Below are 18,677 nucleotides of genomic sequence, written 5' to 3'. Positions count from 1 at the left end.
TCTGATGACTTCATGTACAACGTTACAAACAAAGGAGTCACAGTTTAAAAAAAGTTGTAGACTGGCCCTTAATTCAGCAATCCCTCAGAAGATATTCCTAGATTCTTATCACACACAGGCTATTGACCTTATGGTGTCGGATTACGGACACAGTGGAGTGGGTAAGATTGATGTCTGACTGTCCCTTCCTCATTGAGAGCTTGTTGTCTCATGCTCCAAGATCCTGTAATAAGAGTGAATCAATCAGTGACATTCTGAATGTTTTGCCAAAGTTACAGTGAATACTATATCTTATGTTCAGCATGTCATTGTTGTTCCTCCATATAGCATGTGCTCTCCTGTAGTAAAATAATACGGCTGTGTGTGTATGTATGTACTGGGAGTAGAGCTGCGATGAGGGACTTGTTGGCTGCAAGGAGCTGGAGGAAGCCCCGTGTAGGTAGATTTGGGGGATAACATACATTGCCTGACATTTCCTTTAAGTCTTAGGCCCATATGCAATTAATTTTTTCACCTGAGTTATCTCCTAGGAGATAATTTTCATCTTCCCTGTAAGCTAAATTTTCAGCATTTTACAGCTGAAAAAGTACTCAAAAGTTGGTGAAAAAGTACTATCACATTTATTTGAGTGTTTTCTTGCTTGCTGGCGACTTAAAAGGGATTTTATGACAAGTTGTAAAAATATCACCTAGGAGAAAAGTCAGGAGTAAAATTGAATTGCATATGGCCCTTAGTGTTTTTATCTGCATGGGGAAAACACATTGGTCCTCAGTCTTCCTGTGAAAAAAGTGAGGGAGGTGGGGGCCCCATCCAAAGTTTCACAGGGGGCCCAGTGATGTCTAGTTTTTGCCCCTGCTTAAGCTGGCCTAATACCACTAGAAGTAACCGGACACGGTGTATGACTGACCCCAGGTTATGTCACAATCTGATGTTTACCACCCGTCCACTGTGGCCTCTCCCTGCTCCCTACCTTTTTACTCCCTCTCTGAGGCTCTGTCTCTCCCTCTGAACTCTTCTTCTCTTGTCACCCACGGGACATCTATCACCGCATCATCTCCTCGCCGCTTACACTTTTGCAGCGGCAAAGACATTACACCTTGTGCCGACCTGGCTACTGTCTTCTGTGGGTCTGACTTCCTTCTCTCCTCCATCAGATGGCAAGAATGTGGGCCACTGGGATCCTGCCTTTTATCGGGGGGTGTTAGCCAGGAAACTATAGGGCAGACGTGAATGGCCAGCATAATTTGTCAGCGAACGTGTTCTGACATTACTACTGGAGAACCTTGTCTTGGAACTGATGAGGTGACTGGAGAAGAGGAAGAAACATATTTGGAAAAGAGAGGAAGTTGAAGAGTGAAAGAAGATAAGAGAAGGTATGAAAGATGAAATCGAGAGAGAGAAGAGGAAACAAACAGGGAAAATGAAGGAAGATCAGATAAAATAAGAAGAGAGGAGAGTAGAAGGAGGAAGAGGCGAGGAGGTTGGAGAATGAAAAGAGATGAGAGGACAAGGATAATAAATGGTATGTGAGAGGGGTAGAGAGAGAAGAGGACTGGAGAAAAGAGAAGTAAAGATAAGATACTGCCTGTTATCTCTTACTTGTTATTTATTATCTTTGGACTATCAAGTGACTGATATCATTTTTATTTTCACAAAGTTCATTTGCAGTGTGCTGTGCTCCTATTTCTTGGCATAGGTTTGTACTGAGTCACTCTGAGGCGTGAACACACCTCTCAGCTTATTCTTATTTCTTTTGCACTGAGCCGTGACTGAGACCGTTAGAATAAATTTGTACTGAGATACACAGAGTCATTCTTCTGTCACATGAACAATCAGGAACCTGCCATTCAGGAGCAGGAGGTGGCAGATACCTTACTCTGAGCTGGGGCAATGTGAGGCAAACTCCTGTGTGTCTGTAAAAAATGCGACATCGATGGATCTTCTTCTACTTCTCCGCACTGGTGCTCCACGGTTTCAACACCAACCTCCAGAACAGGATGACCAAACACTTCTGGTAATGACTGCTACTTCTGCCTTTCCTTAAAGGGATCTAAAAATTCAATTATGAAATGTATTTAAATGAACCTCCCCCTAAAGGAGGTTTGTCAACTGAGTTTGCTTTGGGGATAAAACAGGCATTAACTTACCTAGGAGGTATGGTTCGTAGCCCCTGCGTCCATATGGAAGCCTCCATCTTCTCTCGCCATTGCTTCAGAATCTACAGGTTCCCTCAGATTAGTATTTTTCTGGCCCCACAATGCATGTGCTCAGTGTTGCTTGCTTGCGAATTTTCTCCAAAGTCATTTTCAAATCGAAAATGCTATTTTCGATTTCGAGAAAATATTTACAAAAATACATTGCATTTTCACCGTATGGCCAAAGAAAACAAGTTTTCTTTTCTTTCCGATGCCAAAATTCATGAAAAGTGCAAAAATCGTTTATTTCAGCACAAAAATTTGAAAAATCACAGACTTCTTACAAAATGATTTTCAATGGCATTTTCACTCGAAAGTTGAATTCTACATTATTTTTGCAAAAATGAATGTGAAAAGAGTATTGTCATTTTCACTCATCTTTGCCAGGAGATGCAGTCCCATTTGATGTGGTTTACATGATGTGGCTGGAGCCTGAAGGTCACACATGCATACATACATGGTCACACATGCGACTATAGTCGTTTGAAACGATCGTTCCTCGATCGTTTCAAACGACGATCGTTTAAAAAAAGCAACCAACGATCATTAAGTCTAACGACGGACGAGCTAGATCGTTAAAAACGAACGATCTAGCTTGGCGGATTTTTACCAACGATGATCGTTTGCAAAAGTAGTACATCGTTGGAAGCGGTCGTTCGTACTAGGCTTGACATGCGCATTTCGCTATTTCTCCATGAAACTTCTCATTTTTATGCCCAAGCGCCATAGTTGCTTTACGTGATGTAACGTTCGTTCTAACGATCAGATCGTTACACACAATTTAAAACTAACTTTACTTAGGTCGTTCTTTCATCAATTAAAAGTTCGTTCGTCGTTCTCAATGAACGATCGTTGTCGCATGTGTGTACGTAGCATTAGTGAGCACAAAGTAGATAAAAGTGTGATCATGCATAATAAAACTAAGATTTGATCAAAGAGGACACTGTGCAAAATAAAATGCTTTTTCCTTCGGAGCCTCTTTTTCACCTGCTAAAGGAATGTCCAAACAGAAGAAAAATCTGGCACTTCCCAATACTTCTCCCGCAAGCATGCTGACATTAACTGTGAAAGCCTAGGAATTCAACCCGGGGTCCAACCACGGAGCAGCTGATTTGTGTTGAATCAGCTGCTCTTCGGTATACACCTTTTCAGCGTTCTGCTAGATGGCTTTATATGTCAGTACATTTTTTTAATTTATTTTTGCAATCAGCAATTTTATTGATGCAGCAATTTTATTGAGCAGGCATGCCTCCTTTTCAGCAGCACCTTACGTGCCCGTGACTCTGTCTACTATTTTCTTTATATGGATTCCACTTGAAAAAGGATCACATACAATTGGAAATGGGCATGTAGCAGTTACATATCTGTGTCCCAGGATTGAGCTGACCATTTTCTTTTCTGTATTGAGGATTGTGCTATACTGTAAAAAAAAGAAGAAAAAAAAAAGTCAAAATATTCTCTTGCTTGCAATCAATGCTGCTGCTGCAATAAGTCACTCATAATCTCTACCTTGTGTTTAGTTAGCAAATCATGGCTTTTCTTCTCTTCTCACACTCACAGCTAAAAACACTGTGTGCACAATTTTAAGGGTTTTTGTTTGTTTGTTTTGTCGTTGTTTTTTAAGAACTCTGTTCTAAAGCCCCATCTACACGATACGATTCTTTGTACAATTTAATTACGATTCTGTTTATGATCCGATTAAATCCGACATATCCGATCGGGATTCAATTTGATTTGCCATTGCAAAACAATGGCAAGTCGACATAATTCGAATCGAATTCCGATCGGACATGTCGGATTTAATCCGATCGTAAATAGAATCGTAATTTAATCATACAATGAATCGTATCATGTAGATGGGACTTAAGACATTATATTAGCGTTTCAAAACTAAAAAAGTACAAGAAGAATTACTCTTGCATTAGTTTCAAAGCTCTAGCTATTGTTTTTTTTTTTTTTTTTTACTTTTTTTTTATTTTATTTTTTTTTAAACTGCATTTAGGAGGAGGCTGAGATTTTGGAATGCATCATTGTCTGACTGTACAACTGTGAGAAACATTATCTTGACAAAACCTTTAAAATCGTAAGTATGCTGTTCCATTTCTAAGACGTCAAGGAAAAGGGCCTGCAGACGCTGAAAATCACCGAATGCAAACTCAATGCAAGCTTAAAGCGGAATATAACCCTGCATTTCAACTTTGCTCTAAAACATTATTTACAGTATATTATATGCAACCAGCATTTTTTTTTTTACTAGACCAGCATTGGAAGGGTTACACAGGGCTTTAAAGTTCCTTTAGATTTCTGCAGACGCATCCGAAGCTGAAATAGATACATTTTGTTTACATAATGTATCTAAGTGTTGAATGTGACTCATCTCTCTCACTGAGAAGGAGCTTGGACGACAGCCAAAGAGTGTGTAACTGTTTATCAATAGATACATGTAACTAAATAGAATGTATCTATCTGAACTTCTGCATATCTCTCCAGGACCTTTAAACCTCTGTGTTTAACCCTTCCAATGCTGGTCTAGTAAAAAAAAAATGCTTTTTGCATATAATATGCTGTAAATAATATTTTAGAGCAAAGTTGAAATGCAGGGTTATATTCCGCTTTAAAGTTGCATATGGTGCGATTTATAAATGCATGCTCGCGTTTTTGAAATAGATTCGCATTTTTGCTTGCGTTTTTCAACAGGTTTGCATTTTTCTTGGGATTGGTGATTGGCTAAAAGTCCTTCAACAGGAACTTGCAAGGTCTCCTGGGATTTAAACTTGAAAAAATGCAAAGCACTTGCATCACGTTTTTGCATGTAATTTTTCAAACGCATTGCTCAAAAAGCATTGCTGTCACTGTAAATGCAATTTTCTGAAATTGCATCGCACCACTGTGTACAGTTTGCCACAATTTTCATTATTTTTAAAAAGGCTTTGCGATTATAAAAACGCAGCCTAGCGCTGCCCAAGGCAGCCAGTTTGTACAGGCCCTAACAGTTAGGGTGCGTACAGACATGCGACTATAGTCGTTTAAAACGATCGTTACCGACGGCATTGCCCGACGATCATTCGTAAAAAGTGCACGAACGATCATTAAAACGAACGACCAACGAGATATGTCGTTGGTAAAGAACGATCCATTCTGCCAGATCTTTTCCAACGACCATCGTTCAAAAAGTAATGTCTGTACAACGATTGGTCGTTGATCGTTCGTTCTCAAAGCTTTGCACATGCTCAAACAGTTCTTTTTGACACTTGTGTTTGAAATCAGTTTATACATCATGTTGCGCACGCAACGCTCGTTCCAAGATCGTTCGTACACGAACGATGTTCAAAGTAGCCTTTCTTCAAACGATCATCGGCCGATACCTCCTTTAACAACGTCCGTCGTTCAGAACGAACGATCGTTATCGTATGTCTGTACGTACCCTTAGACTAAAAGGAAATTTGCACTAATGTTGCACATCACTTTTGTTAGTGGTGAATGATTGTAATCTCATTATGATTAGGCAAAATTTGGCATTCATTTTCACAATTAGGCAAAATTCTGTTTTGTAAATTCAATATAATAGTGTATAGTAATAATAGTAGTGTATTTTTTGCATCATTTCATGCCAAATTCAGCGGTGTATAGGAAAGCCTCCATACATGCTATTGCATCCAAATCTCTGACATATATTAAGGAGAATAATGGGTAGAAGTAAAAAAAAAATCAAGATTTTGTAGTTTTTGAGAAAAGTAATTTTGAAAGTGCAAAGTAAAATGTTTTTTTAAACTCAAAACAATTAGTTTAAAAACCATTTTTCCTTTGCATTTTTAAAAATCGATTTTCTCAAAAACTACAAGCAGTGATGCTCGGATACCCCTTTTTATTATTCGAGTTTGGTCAAATTCGAATAGTAAATTATTCGAATTCGGTCGAATATTCAAGTCGAATATTTTTTACTATTCGATTCAACCTCGAACTTCGAGCTCACTATTCGAGTCGGTATTCGAGCTCATTATTCGAGCTGACTATTCGAATTGGCCTTAAATAGCTTCCAACACTTGTTTTGAGGGTGAATGATGCAAGAAACATATTTTTTTCCAAGTAACAACAGCAAGTGATTTTGTGTGGATGTTCCTTTAAAAAAAAAGGTGGAAAGAGAAGAGAAGTTGTGTCCAAAATTCTGTTCAGTAGTGTATATACTTCTTCTTCTTCTTCTTTATCTTCTATATCTTCTTCTTCTTCTTCTATATCTTCTTCTTCTTCATTTTCTTCTTCTTCTTCTATATCTTCTTCTTTTATATCTTCTTCTTCTTCTTCTTCTATATCTTCTTCTTCTTCTTCTTCTTCTTCTTCTTCTTCTTCTTCTTCTTCTTCTTCTTCTTCTTGTTCTTCTTGTTCTTCTTCTTCTTCTTCTTCTTCTTCTTCTTCTTCTTCTTCTTCTTCATCTTCTTCTTCTTCATCGTCTTCTTCTTCTTCTTCTTCATCTTCATCTTCTTCATCTTCTTCATCTTCTTCATCTTCTTCTTCTATATCTTCTTTTTCTATATCTTCTTTTTCTATATCCTCTTCTTATTATTATTTTTCTATTTCGTCTTCTTCTTTTTCTATATCTTCTTCTTCTTCTATATCGTCTTCTTCTTCTTCACTTATTTCTCTTTTATATATTTTTTTTAAAGAAATGCAGCTATTTTTGAGCGTAATAAATAGCTGGTGGCGCACACATGTTGGAAGCGCCATTGTATGTGCTCCCTGGCAGTGGAAACACACAGACAGCATGAGGTAAATTCAGCAGCAGCAGCAGGAGGAGGAGGATGATTGTGTGGCAGCAGGCAGTCAATAAGGCAGGCAGCGAGACATAATAGGCTGTGTGGTACCTAGCGGTGGTACCAGGCCGTAAATACACAGCATGAGGATCCAGACAGCGGTCGTGAAGCCCACATCATGTCCAATACACAACTGGGACAACACAGTTTTCAACCCGGACACCTCTAAAAATAATATCACAAAGTATTAATAAAGAGAATATATATATATTTTTTTGTTTTTTTAAAGAAATGCAGCTATTTTTGAGCGTAATAAATAGCTGGTGGCGTACGCATGTTGGAAGCGCCATTGTATGTGCTCCCTGGCAGTGGAAACACACAGACAGCAGGAGGTAAATTCAGCAGCAGGAGGAGGAGGAGGAGTGTGTGGCAGCAGGCAGTCAGGTAGGTAGGCAGCGTGACATAATAGCCCTGGTACCTAGCATTGATACCAGGGCTTTAAATAAACACAACAGGAGGTCCCAGACAGCGGTCGTGCAGCCCACATCGTGTCCAATACACAACTGGGACAACACAGTTTTCAACCCGGGCACCTCAGAAAAATTAAACCTTTTTTTTTTTTTTTTTTTTTTATGGTTTACTTTTTTTTTTTTATACAGCAAATTACACAGATATAGCTATTGTTGGACATAATAGCTGGTGGCAGAGTGGCAGCAGAAGGTAAATCTGTGTACCCTGGCAGTGGGAAACACAGACAGACAGCAGCAGCAGCAGGAGGAATGGAGGAGTAATGAGAGTAGCTATTGTTGGACGTAGTAGCTGGTGGCAGAGTGGCAGCAGAAGGTAATTCTGTGTACCCTGGCAGTGGGAAACACAGACAGACAGCAGCAGCAGCAGGAGGAATGGAGGAGTAATGAGAGTAGCTATTGTTGGACGTAATAGCTGGTGGCAGAGTGGCAGCAGAAGGTAAAATCTGTGTACCCTTGGCAGTGGGAAACACAGACAGGCAGCAGCAGCAGCAGGAGGAATGGAGGAGTAGTGTGAGTGTGGCAGCAGCTAGGTAGGCAGCGTGACATAATAGCCCTGGTACCTAGCGTTGATACCAGGGCTGTAAATAAACACAACAGGAGGTCCCAGACAGCGGTCGTGCAGCCCACATCGTGTCCAATACACAACTGGGACAACACAGTTTTCAACCCGGGCACCTCAGAAAAATTAAACCTTTTTTTTTTTTTTTTAATGGTTTACTTTTTTTTTTTTACAGCAAATTACACAGATATAGCTATTGTTGGACGTAATAGCTGGTGGCAGAGTGGCAGCAGAAGGTAAAATCTGTGTACCTTTGGCAGTGGGAAACACAGACAGGCAGCAGCAGCAGCAGGAGGAATGGAGGAGTAGTGTGAGTGTGGCAGCAGGTAGGTAGGCAGCGTGACATAATAGCCCTGGTACATAGCGTTGATACCAGGGCTGTAAATAAACACAACAGGAGGTCCCAGACAGCGGTCGTGCAGCCCACATCGTGTCCAATACACAACTGGAACAACACAGTTTTCAACCCGGGCACCTCAGAAAAATAAATTTTTTTTTTTTTTTTATAAGGTAAATACAGGCAGCAGGGGCAGCTATTGTTTGACGTAATAGCTGGTGGCAGAGCGGCAGCAGAAGGTAAATCTGTGTACCCTGGCAGTGGGAAACACAGACAGACAGACAGCAGAAGGGCAGTACACAGCAGCCCACTGTAGATGTAAAATGTGTGGCTGCAGGCGACGTAATAGTCAAAGTGAACCAGGCTGGCTTAGTGAGCAGGAGCCAGGAGGTGGTAAAGGGTGGTAAGGCACATTAACGATGGTTCCGGCAGCCAGTTCATGTCCCCCTCTCGCCGACAACAGGGGCCAGGAACTCGCCTTCCACCCACGCCTGGTTCATCTTGAGAAACGTCAGTCTGTCCACAGACTTGTGAGACAGACGTGAGCGTTTCTCGGTGACCACGCCACCAGCTGCACTGAAGCAGCGCTCGGACAGCACGCTGGAAGGGGGGCAGGACAGCACTTCCAGGGCGTACTGCGCCAGCTCGCTCCAGATCTCCAGGCGCTTGACCCAATACTCCATGGGATCAACAGGGGCATCGCTGTCAAGCCCGCTGTAGGACCCCATGTAGTCAGCCACCATTCGGGTCAGGCGCTGGCTGTGACCAGAGGAGGATGCTGCTGCATGCACCTCCTCTCTAGTCACTGCTGCCGGAGCCTCTACAGTCCTGTAGAGCTCGTTGCTGAGAGACAGCAGGTCTGTGGGGCGCTTGCTGCTGGATGCAGGCACCTGCTGCTGCCTCTGTGCTGGCTGGACAGTGGGGGTGGAAGGCTGGGGGAAGGCTTCCTCCAAGCGCTCAACAAGGGCCTGCTGCAAGCTCCTTATTTGTTGCGCTGGGTCTCCTCCTGCAGGCGGCAGGAACTGGCTCAACTTCCCCTTGAGGCGTGGGTCCAACATCATGCTGATCCAGATGTCCTCCCTCTGCTTCATCTGGATCACCCTGGGGTCCTTGCGCAGGCACTTCAGCATGTGCGCTGCCATTGGGAAGAGGCGGGCCATGTGTGCTGGCACATCAATGGCAGTGCTGTCCTCATCCTCCTCCTCTGCCGCCTCATCCTCTCTCCACCCCCGCACCAACTCAGCTGCGCTGTGCTGATCCCCCTCATCAGCAGCAAGGTCAGGGACCTCCACCAAGTCCTCCTCCTCCTCCCCCTCAGAGGTGGACTGTGCAGCTGCTTGCCGCTCCTGCTGGTCCAAGGCTGCCGCTCCCTGTTCCAGCAAAGCATCGAGGGCCCTGTTCAGCAGACAAACCAGGGGCACCCACTCACAGACCATAGCATGGTCCCTGCTCACCATGTTAGTGGCCTGCAGAAAGGGAGCCAGCACTAAGCACACCTGCTGCATGTGCCTCCAGTCATCATCGGGGACGATGGACGGGATGTTGCTGGTCTTGTCCCTTCTCTGAGCGGCGGAAACAGTGGCCTGGGCAAGGTACTGGTTGACAGCGTGCTTCTGTTCAACCAGACGCTCCAACATCGCCAGGGTGGAGTTCCAGCGAGTTGGAATGTCAAGGATCAGCCGATGGCGTGGCAGCTCCAGCTCCTTTTGCACGTCTTCCAGGCTCGCACAGGCTGCAGCCGAGCGCCGGAAGTGACGCACAACGTTCCTTGCCGTTTCCAGCAGTTCGCCCATCCCCTGTTAGGTGCGCAAGAACTTCTGCACCACCAGGTTCAGCACGTGGGCAAGACAGGGGATGTGGGTCAGGTTTCCCCTGTCAATTGCGGCAACCAGATTGGCCCCATTGTCGGCCACCACCTCTCCGACTCTGAGGCCTCTGGGGGTCAGCCAAATCCTCTCCTGCTCCTGGAGTTTGGCCAACACATGGGTTGCCGTCAGTTTGGTCTTCCCAAGGCTGACCAACTGCAGCAGCGCTTGGCAGTGGCGGGCCTTCACGCTGCTGCTGAGGCGGGGGGTTTGGCCAGGTGTGCCGGAGGATGGCAGAGGATCGGAGGAACCTGCTGCAGTTCCCCTGACTCTGCGGGGTGGCACCACCCACTGTGTTGCTGCTGCTGCTGTGCCCGCTGCTGCTCTCCCATCCTCACCCCCTTCCACCAAGCTGACCCAGTGGACAGTGAAGGACAGGTAGCGGCCTGTCCCGAAGCGGCTGCTCCAGGAGTCCATGGTGACGTGGACCCTTTCACCAACCGCGTGCTCCAGCCCTCGCTCCACATTGGCCATCACAAAGCGGTGCAGTGCAGGAATGGCCTTGCGGGCGAAAAAGTGTCTGCTGGGGAGCTGCCAGTCTGGGGCTGCACAAGCAAGCAGCGCACGCATGTCGCTCCCCTCCTGCACGAGCGTGTACGGCAGGAGTTGGGAGCACATGGCCCGTGCCAGCAAGCCGTTCAGCTGACGCACGCGACGGCTGCTGGGAGGCAGAGCCCTAACCACCCCCTGGAAGGACTCGCTCAAAAGGCTCTGGCGTGACCTTTTGCTGGCACGGGAATCAGCGGACACAGCAGAGGAGGCCACTGAGGACTGGCTGCCAGAACAGGCCTCAGTGTCGGCGGCAGGAGTTGCAGAGAGGGGAGGAGCAGTGCGTTTCCGCACTCCTGCTGGTGCTGCTGGAGGAGCAGGAGGGCGGGTGGCTGCTGTTGCTGCTGCTGCTGCTGAAGGCTGTGCAGTGATGGGTGTGGTGCCACTGCCAGCAACAGATGCCTTCAGCCTCTGGAACTCCTCATGCTGGTGGAAATGTTTCGCAGCAAGGTGGTTGATGAGCGAGCTGGTGCTAATCTTTAAGGGGTCTGCACCTCTGCTCAACTTCCGCTGACAGTGGTTGCAAGTGGCGTACTTGCTGTACACTGTGGGCATGGTGAAAAATCGCCAGATTGGTGACAAAAACAACCCCCTATGGCCTGGAGCCGCTGCTGCCTGTCTCCCTGTGGTGGTTGGGGCGGGGGCTTGGGTGCGGCTGGTGGTGGTACTGGCAGATGCTGCTGCTGCTGAGCCTGAGACACCAGCAGGCTGTGGGACCTGCCTACTGCTGCCAATGCTTGCAATGATGCGCCTCCTTGCAAGGCCCACAAGCGCATCCTCCTCCTCCTCCTCAGAGCTGCTGATGATGACATCACCAGGTGCTGGTGGTGGCGGTACCCAGTCTTTGTCTGTCACCACGTCATCATCATTATCATCTCCTGAAACATGTCCTGCTGGGATGATGACCCCCCAAACTCCTCTCCTGATGCATGGATGGGCTGCTTGACTGTCGCCACAGTCTTGCTGTCCAATCCCTCCTCCCCCAAAGTGCCCATCAGCATCTCCTCCTCAAGATCGCCAACAACAGCAGACAATTTACTCATGATGCCTGGGGTCAAAAGACTGCTGAATGACAGGTCGGCGACTGACGGTGAACTGGCCTCCTCCCCAGGCCCTGCTGGGCGGCTGCTGCGAACAGGGGTGGTGGTGGTGGTGGTGAGGGTGGAGGCCTCGGATGCAGAGCTGATGGCGGGCTGCTCATCCTCCGTCATCAGTTGCACCACAGTGTCTGCATCCTTTTCCTCAATGGGACGTTTCCGACCCGGCTGGAGGAAAATAGGAGCAGGTACTACACGCTGCTGCTGCTGTGTCTCTGCAGCGTGAGTTGCTCCTGCTGGGCGGCGCTCAAGGCGTCCACGGCCAGTGGCTATAGGAGGAATGTTAGCCACTGACGCAGCTGCTGCTGCTGCGGAACTGTGCATGGTGGCGCGGCCGCGGCTTGCCACAATGCTGCTCCCTCTCCTCTTGATTCCCTTGCTGCCCTTCCCCTTGCCCAAACCGCGCTGGCTGCCACTTCCAGACATCTTTGATGTTTTGGGCGTAAACAAAAACGTTTTTTAAAAGGGCGGGTGAAAAAGTGAGGTACTTTAATGGAGTGGGTTGGTGGGTGAGGTGACACTAATCACTAAGTGATTAGATCGCTAAGTGATTACTAGTACAGTACTAATACAAAATACAATAATTCAGTAATCAGTATAAGTGTGAACAGTGAACAGTGAGTGTGTCCCCTAGTACACTAACTAGAAAATACAATAATCAGTAGTAATCAGATTAAGTAGAAGGACATAGAGTGTGTGTGTGTACTGAGTGCACGCACACACACACGCAGGAGCTAGCCTATGAATAGTGACTGAGTGTCCCTAGTAGTAAGTAGTAAGTAAGTGTACAACTAGAAATTACAATAATCAGCAGTAATGAGAACGAAATAGAGTGTGTGTACTGACAGTGCACGCACACACACACGCAGCGCAGGAGCTAGCCTATGAACAGTGACTGAGTGTCCCTAGTAGTAAGTAGTTAGTAAGTACAACTAGAAATTACAATAATCAATAGTAATCAGAAGGAAATAGAGTGTGTGTACTGTGCACGCACACACGCAGGAGCTATGAACAAACAGTGACAGTGAGTGTCCTAGTACAGTTACTACAAAATACAATCACTCAGTAGTAAAGGTAGGACAACAGAAACACTGGTATAATAAACTAACAGAGGACAGGAGGACAGCTGCCCACTAGTGGTGCTCAAATACCCCTTTTTAAAATTCGAGTTTGGTCGAATTCGAATAGTAAATTATTCGAGGTCATTCGAATATTCGAGTCGAATAATTTTTACTATTCGATTCGACCTCGGACTTCGAGCTCACTATTCGAGTCGGTATTCGAGCTAACTATTCGAGCTGACTATTCGAATTGGCCTTAAATAGCTTCCAACACTTGTTTTGAGGGTGAATGATGCAAGAAACCTCTTTTTTTCCAAGTAACAACAGCAAGTGATTATGTGGGGATGTTCCTTTAAAAAAAAATGTGGAAAGAGAAGTTGTGTCCTTAATTTTGTTCAGTAGTGTTACTGTATATACTTGTTCTTCTTCTTCTTTATCTTTCTTCTTCTTCTTCTATATCGTCTTCTTCTATATCGTCTTCTTCTATATCGTCTTCTTCTATATCTTCTTCTTCTTCTTCTATATCTTCTTCTTCTTCTTCTTCTTCTTCTATATCTTCTTCTTCTTCTTCTATATCTTCTTCTTCTTCTTCTTCTTCTTCTTCTTCTTCTTCTTCTTCTTCTTCTTCTTCTTCTTCTTCTTCTTCTTCTTCATCTTCTTCATCTTCTTCTTCTTCTTCATCTTCTTCATCTTCATCTTCTCCTTCCTTTTCAATATCGTCTTCTTCTTCTTCACGTATTTCTCTTTTCAATTTTTTTTTAAAGAAATGCAGCTATTTTTGAGCGTAACAAATAGCTGGTGGGCGCACGCATGTTGGAAGCGCCATTGTATGTGCTCCCTGGCAGTGGAAACACAAAGACAGCAGGAGGTAAATTCAGCAGCAGGAGGAGGAGGATGAGTGTGTGGCAGCAGGCAGTCAATGAGGCAGGCAGCTCGCCGTGACATAATAGCCCTGGTACCTAGCGGTGATACCAGGGCTGTAAATAAACACAACAGGAGGTCCCAGACAGCGGTCGTGCAGCCCACATTGTGTCCAATACACAACTGGGACAACACAGTTTTCAACCCGGGCACCTCAGAAAAATTAAACCTTTTTTTTTTTTTAATGGTTTGTTTGGTTTTGGTTTTGCAACCAATATAGCTATTGTTTGACGTAATAGCTGGTGGCAGAGTGGCAGCAGAAGGTAAATCATCTGTGTACCCTGGCAGTGGGAAACACAGACAGACAGCAGCAGCAGGAGGAGGAATGGAGGAGTAGGCGAGCAGCTATTGTTTGACGTAATAGCTGGTGGCAAAGTGGCAGCAGAAGGTAAATCATCTGTGTACCCTGGCAGTGGGAAACACAGACAGACAGCAGCAGCAGCAGCAGGAGGAGGTATGGAGGAGCAGTGTGAGTGTGGCAGCAGGTAGGCAGCGTGACATAATAGCCCTGGTACCTAGCGGTGATACCAGGGCTGTAAATAAACACAACAGGAGGTCCCAGACAGCGGTCGTGCAGCCCACATTGTGTCCAATACACAACTGGGACAACACAGTTTTCAACCCGGGCACCTCAGAAAAATTAAACCCTTTTTTTTTTTTTATGGTTTTTTGGTTTTTGGTTTTGCAACCAATATAGCTATTGTTTGACGTAATAGCTGGTGGCAGAGTGGCAGCAGTAGGTAAATCATCTGTTTACCCTGGCAGTGGGAAACACAGACAGACAGCAGCAGCAGCAGCAGCAGGAGGAGGTATGGAGGAGCAGTGTGAGTGTGGCAGCAGGTAGGCAGCGTGACATAATAGCCCTGGTACCTAGCGGTGATACCAGGGCTGTAAATAAACACAACAGGAGGTCCCAGACAGCGGTCGTGCAGCCCACATTGTGTCCAATACACAACTGGGACAACACAGTTTTCAACCCGGGCACCTCAGAAAAATTAAACCTTTTTTTTTTTTTTTATGGTTTTTTGGTTTTTGGTTTTGCAACCAATATAGCTATTGTTTGACGTAATAGCTGGTGGCAGAGTGGCAGCAGAAGGTAAATCATCTGTGTACCCTGGCAGTGGGAAACACAGACAGACAGCAGCAGCAGGAGGAGGCATGGAGGAGTAGGCGAGCAGCTATTGTTTGACGTAATAGCTGGTGGCAGAGTGGCAGCAGAAGGTAAATCATCTGTGTACCCTGGCAGTGGGAAACACAGACAGACAGCAGCAGCAGGAGGAGGAATGGAGGAGTAGGCGAGCAGCTATTGTTTGACGTAATAGCTGGTGGCAGAGTGGCAGCAGAAGGTAAATCATCTGTGTACCCTGGCAGTGGGAAACACAGACAGACAGCAGCAGCAGCAGCAGGAGGAGGTATGGAGGAGCAGTGTGAGTGTGGCAGCAGGTAGGCAGCGTGACATAATAGCCCTGGTACCTAGCGGTGATACCAGGGCTGTAAATAAACACAACAGGAGGTCCCAGACAGCGGTCGTGCAGCCCACATTGTGTCCAATACACAACTGGGACAACACAGTTTTCAACCCGGGCACCTCAGAAAAATTAAACCTTTTTTTTTTTTTTATGGTTTTTGGGTTTTTGGTTTTGCAACCAATATAGCTATTGTTTGACGTAATAGCTGGTGGCAGAGTGGCAGCAGAAGGTAAATCATCTGTGTACCCTGGCAGTGGGAAACACAGACAGACAGCAGAAGGGCAGTACACAGCAGCCCACTGTAGGTGTAAAATGTGTGGCTGCAGGTGACGTAATAGTCAAAGTGAACCAGGCTGGCTTAGTGAGCAGGAGCCAGGAGGTGGTAAAGGGTGGTAAGGCACATTAACGATGGTTCCGGCAGCCAGTTCATGTCCCCCTCTCGCCGACAACAGGGGCCAGGAACTCGCCTTCCACCCACGCCTGGTTCATCTTGAGAAACGTCAGTCTGTCCACAGACTTGTGAGACAGACGTGAGCGTTTCTCGGTGACCACGCCACCAGCTGCACTGAAGCAGCGCTCGGACAGCACGCTGGAAGGGAGGCAGGACAGCACTTCCAGGGCGTACTGCGCCAGCTCGCTCCAGATCTCCATGCGCTTGACCCAATACTCCATGGGATCAACAGGGGCATCGCTGTCAAGCCCGCTGTACGACCCCATGTAGTCAGCCACCATGCGGGTCAGGCGCTGGCTGTGACCGGAGGAGGATGCTGCTGCATGCATCTCCTCTCTAGTCACTGCTGCCGGAGCCTCTACAGTCCTGTAGAGCTCGTGGCTGAGAGACAGCAGGTCTGTGGGGCGCTTGCTGCTGCTGGATGCAGGCACCTGCTGCTGCCTCTGTGCTGGCTGCTGGACAGTGGGGGTGGAAGGCTGGGGGAAGGCTTCCTCCAAGCGCTCAACAAGGGCCTGCTGCAAGCTCCTTATTTGTTGCGCTGGGTCTCCTCCTGCAGGCGGCAGGAACTGGCTCAACTTCCCCTTGAGGCGTGGGTCCAACATCATGCTGATCCAGATGTCCTCCCTCTGCTTCATCTGGATCACCCTGGGGTCCCTGCGCAGGCACGTCAGCATGTGCGCTGCCATTGGGAAGAGGCGGGCCACGTCTGCTGGCACATCGACGTCAGTGCTGTCCTCATCCTCCTCCTCTGCCGCCTCATCCTCTCTCCACCCCCGCACCAACTCAGCTGCGCTGTGCTGATCCCCCTCATCAGCAGCCAGGTCAGGGACCTCCACCAAGTCCTCCTCCTCCTCCCCCTCAGAGGTGGACTGCGCAGCTGGTTGCCGCTCCTGCTGGTCCAAGGCTGCCGCTCCCTGTTCCAGCAAAGCATCGAGGGCCCTGTTCAGCAGAGAAACCAGGGGCACCCACTTGCAGACCATAGCATGGTCCCTGCTCACCATGTTTGTGGCCTGCAGGAAGGGAGCCAGCACTAAGCACACCTGCTGCATGTGCCTCCAGTCATCATCGGGGACGATGGACGGGAAGTTGCTGGTCTTGTCCCTTCTCAGAGCTGCGGAAACAGTGGCCAGGGCAAGGTACTGTTTGACAGCGTGCCTCTGTTCAACCAGACGCTCCAACATCGCCAGGGTGGAGTTCCAGCGAGTCGGAACGTCAAGGATCAGCCGATGGCGTGGCAGATCCAGCTCCTTTTGCACGTCTTCCAGGCTCGCACAGGCTGCAGCCGAGCGCCGGAAGTGACGCACAACATTCCTTGCCGTTTCCAGCAGTTCGCCCATCCCCTGGTAGGTGCGCAGGAACTTCTGCACCACCAGGTTCAGCACGTGGGCAAGACAGGGGATGTGGGTCAGGTTTCCCCTGTGTATTGCGGCAACCAGATTGGCCCCATTGTCGGCCACCACCTCTCCGACTCTGAGGCCTCTGGGGGTCAGCCAAATCCTCTCCTGCTCCTGGAGTTTGGCCAACACATGGGTTGCCGTCAGCTTGGTCTTCCCAAGGCTGACCAAGTGCAGCAGCGCTTGGCAGTGGCGGGCCTTCACGCTGCTGCTGAGGCGGGGGGTTTGGCCAGGTGTGCCGGAGGATGGCAGAGGATCGGAGGAACCTGCTGCAGTTCCCCTGAGCCTGCGGGGTGGCACCACCCACTGTGTTGCTGCTGCTGCTGTGCCCGCTGCTGCTCTCCCATCCTCACCCCCTTCCACCAAGCTGACCCAGTGGACAGTGAAGGACAGGTAGCGGCCTGTCCCGAAGCGGCTGCTCCAGGAGTCCATGGTGACGTGGACCCTTTCACCAACCGCGTGCTCCAGCCCTCGCTCCACATTGGCCATCACAAAGCGGTGCAGTGCAGGAATGGCCTTGCGGGAGAAAAAGTGTCTGCTGGGGAGCTGCCAGTCTGGGGCTGCGCAAGCAAGCAGCGCACGAATGTCGCTCCCCTCCTGCACGAGCGTGTACGGCAGGAGTTGGGAGCACATGGCCCGTGCCAGCAAGCCGTTCAGCTGCCGCACGCGACGGCTGCTGGGAGGCAGAGCCCTAACCACCCCCTGGAAGGACTCGCTCAAAAGGCTCTGGCGTGGCCTTTTGCTGACACAGGAATCAGCAGACACAGCAGAGGAGGCCACTGAGGACTGGCTGCCAGAACAGGCCTCAGTGTCGGCGGCAGGAGTTGCAGAGGGGGGAGGAGCAGTGCGTTTCCGCACTCCTGCTGGTGCTGCTGGAGGAGCAGGAGGGCGGGTGGCTGCTGTTGCTGCTGCTGCTGCTGAAGGCTGTGCAGTGATGGGTGTGGTGCCACTGCCAGCACCAGATGCCTTCAGCCTCTGGAACTCCTCATGCTGGTGGAAATGTTTAGCCGCAAGGTGGTTGATGAGCGAGCTGGTGCTGAACTTTAAGGGGTCTGCACCTCTGCTCAACTTCCGCTGACAGTGGTTGCAAGTGGCGTACTTGCTGTACACAGTGGGCATGGTGAAAAAGCGCCAGATTGGTGACAGAAACATCCCCCTACGGCATGGAAGCGCTGCTGCCTGTCTCCCTGTGGTGGTTGGGGGGGGGGGCTTGGGTGCGGCTGGTGGTGGTACTGGCTGATGCTGCTGCTGCTGAGCCTGAGACACCAGCAGGGTGTGGGACGCTGCCAATGCTTGCAATGATGCGCCTCCTTGCAAGGCCCACAAGCGCATCCTCCTCCTCCTCCTCAGAGCTGCTGAGGACGACATCCCCTGGAGGTGGTGGCACCCAGTCTCTGTCTGTCACCGGGTCATCATCATCCTCCCCCTCCTGAAACATGTCCTGCTGGGATGAGGACCCCCCAAACTCCTGTCCTGATGCATGGATGGGCTGCTTGACTGT

The 18,677-nt window shown here is 48.1% G+C and overlaps 1 protein-coding gene across 2 annotated transcripts in view; it reads left to right on the top strand.

The window, feature by feature from the left end:
* Window positions 1–1,831: 1,831 nt before the first annotated feature.
* Window positions 1,832–18,677, top strand: part of LOC137560881 (alpha-2,8-sialyltransferase 8F-like) — a 150,238-nt gene continuing 133,392 nt past the window's right edge. The window contains exons 1-2 of one of the 2 annotated variants that reach the window (XM_068272038.1): window positions 1,832–2,014; window positions 4,198–4,278. In XM_068272038.1, the coding sequence (XP_068128139.1) occupies window positions 1,923–2,014; window positions 4,198–4,278 (173 nt within the window). In that variant the 5' untranslated portion in view covers window positions 1,832–1,922. The remainder of the gene's footprint in view (window positions 2,015–4,197; window positions 4,279–18,677) is intronic. The other variant, XM_068272039.1, reaches the window with a different exon arrangement.

Source organism: Hyperolius riggenbachi, chromosome 3 (genome assembly GCF_040937935.1).
Source record: "Hyperolius riggenbachi isolate aHypRig1 chromosome 3, aHypRig1.pri, whole genome shotgun sequence".
NCBI classification, from domain to species: domain Eukaryota; kingdom Metazoa; phylum Chordata; class Amphibia; order Anura; family Hyperoliidae; genus Hyperolius; species Hyperolius riggenbachi.
Note: the sequence above shows the minus strand (reverse complement) of the source record. Positions and strands in the feature narration are given on the sequence as shown.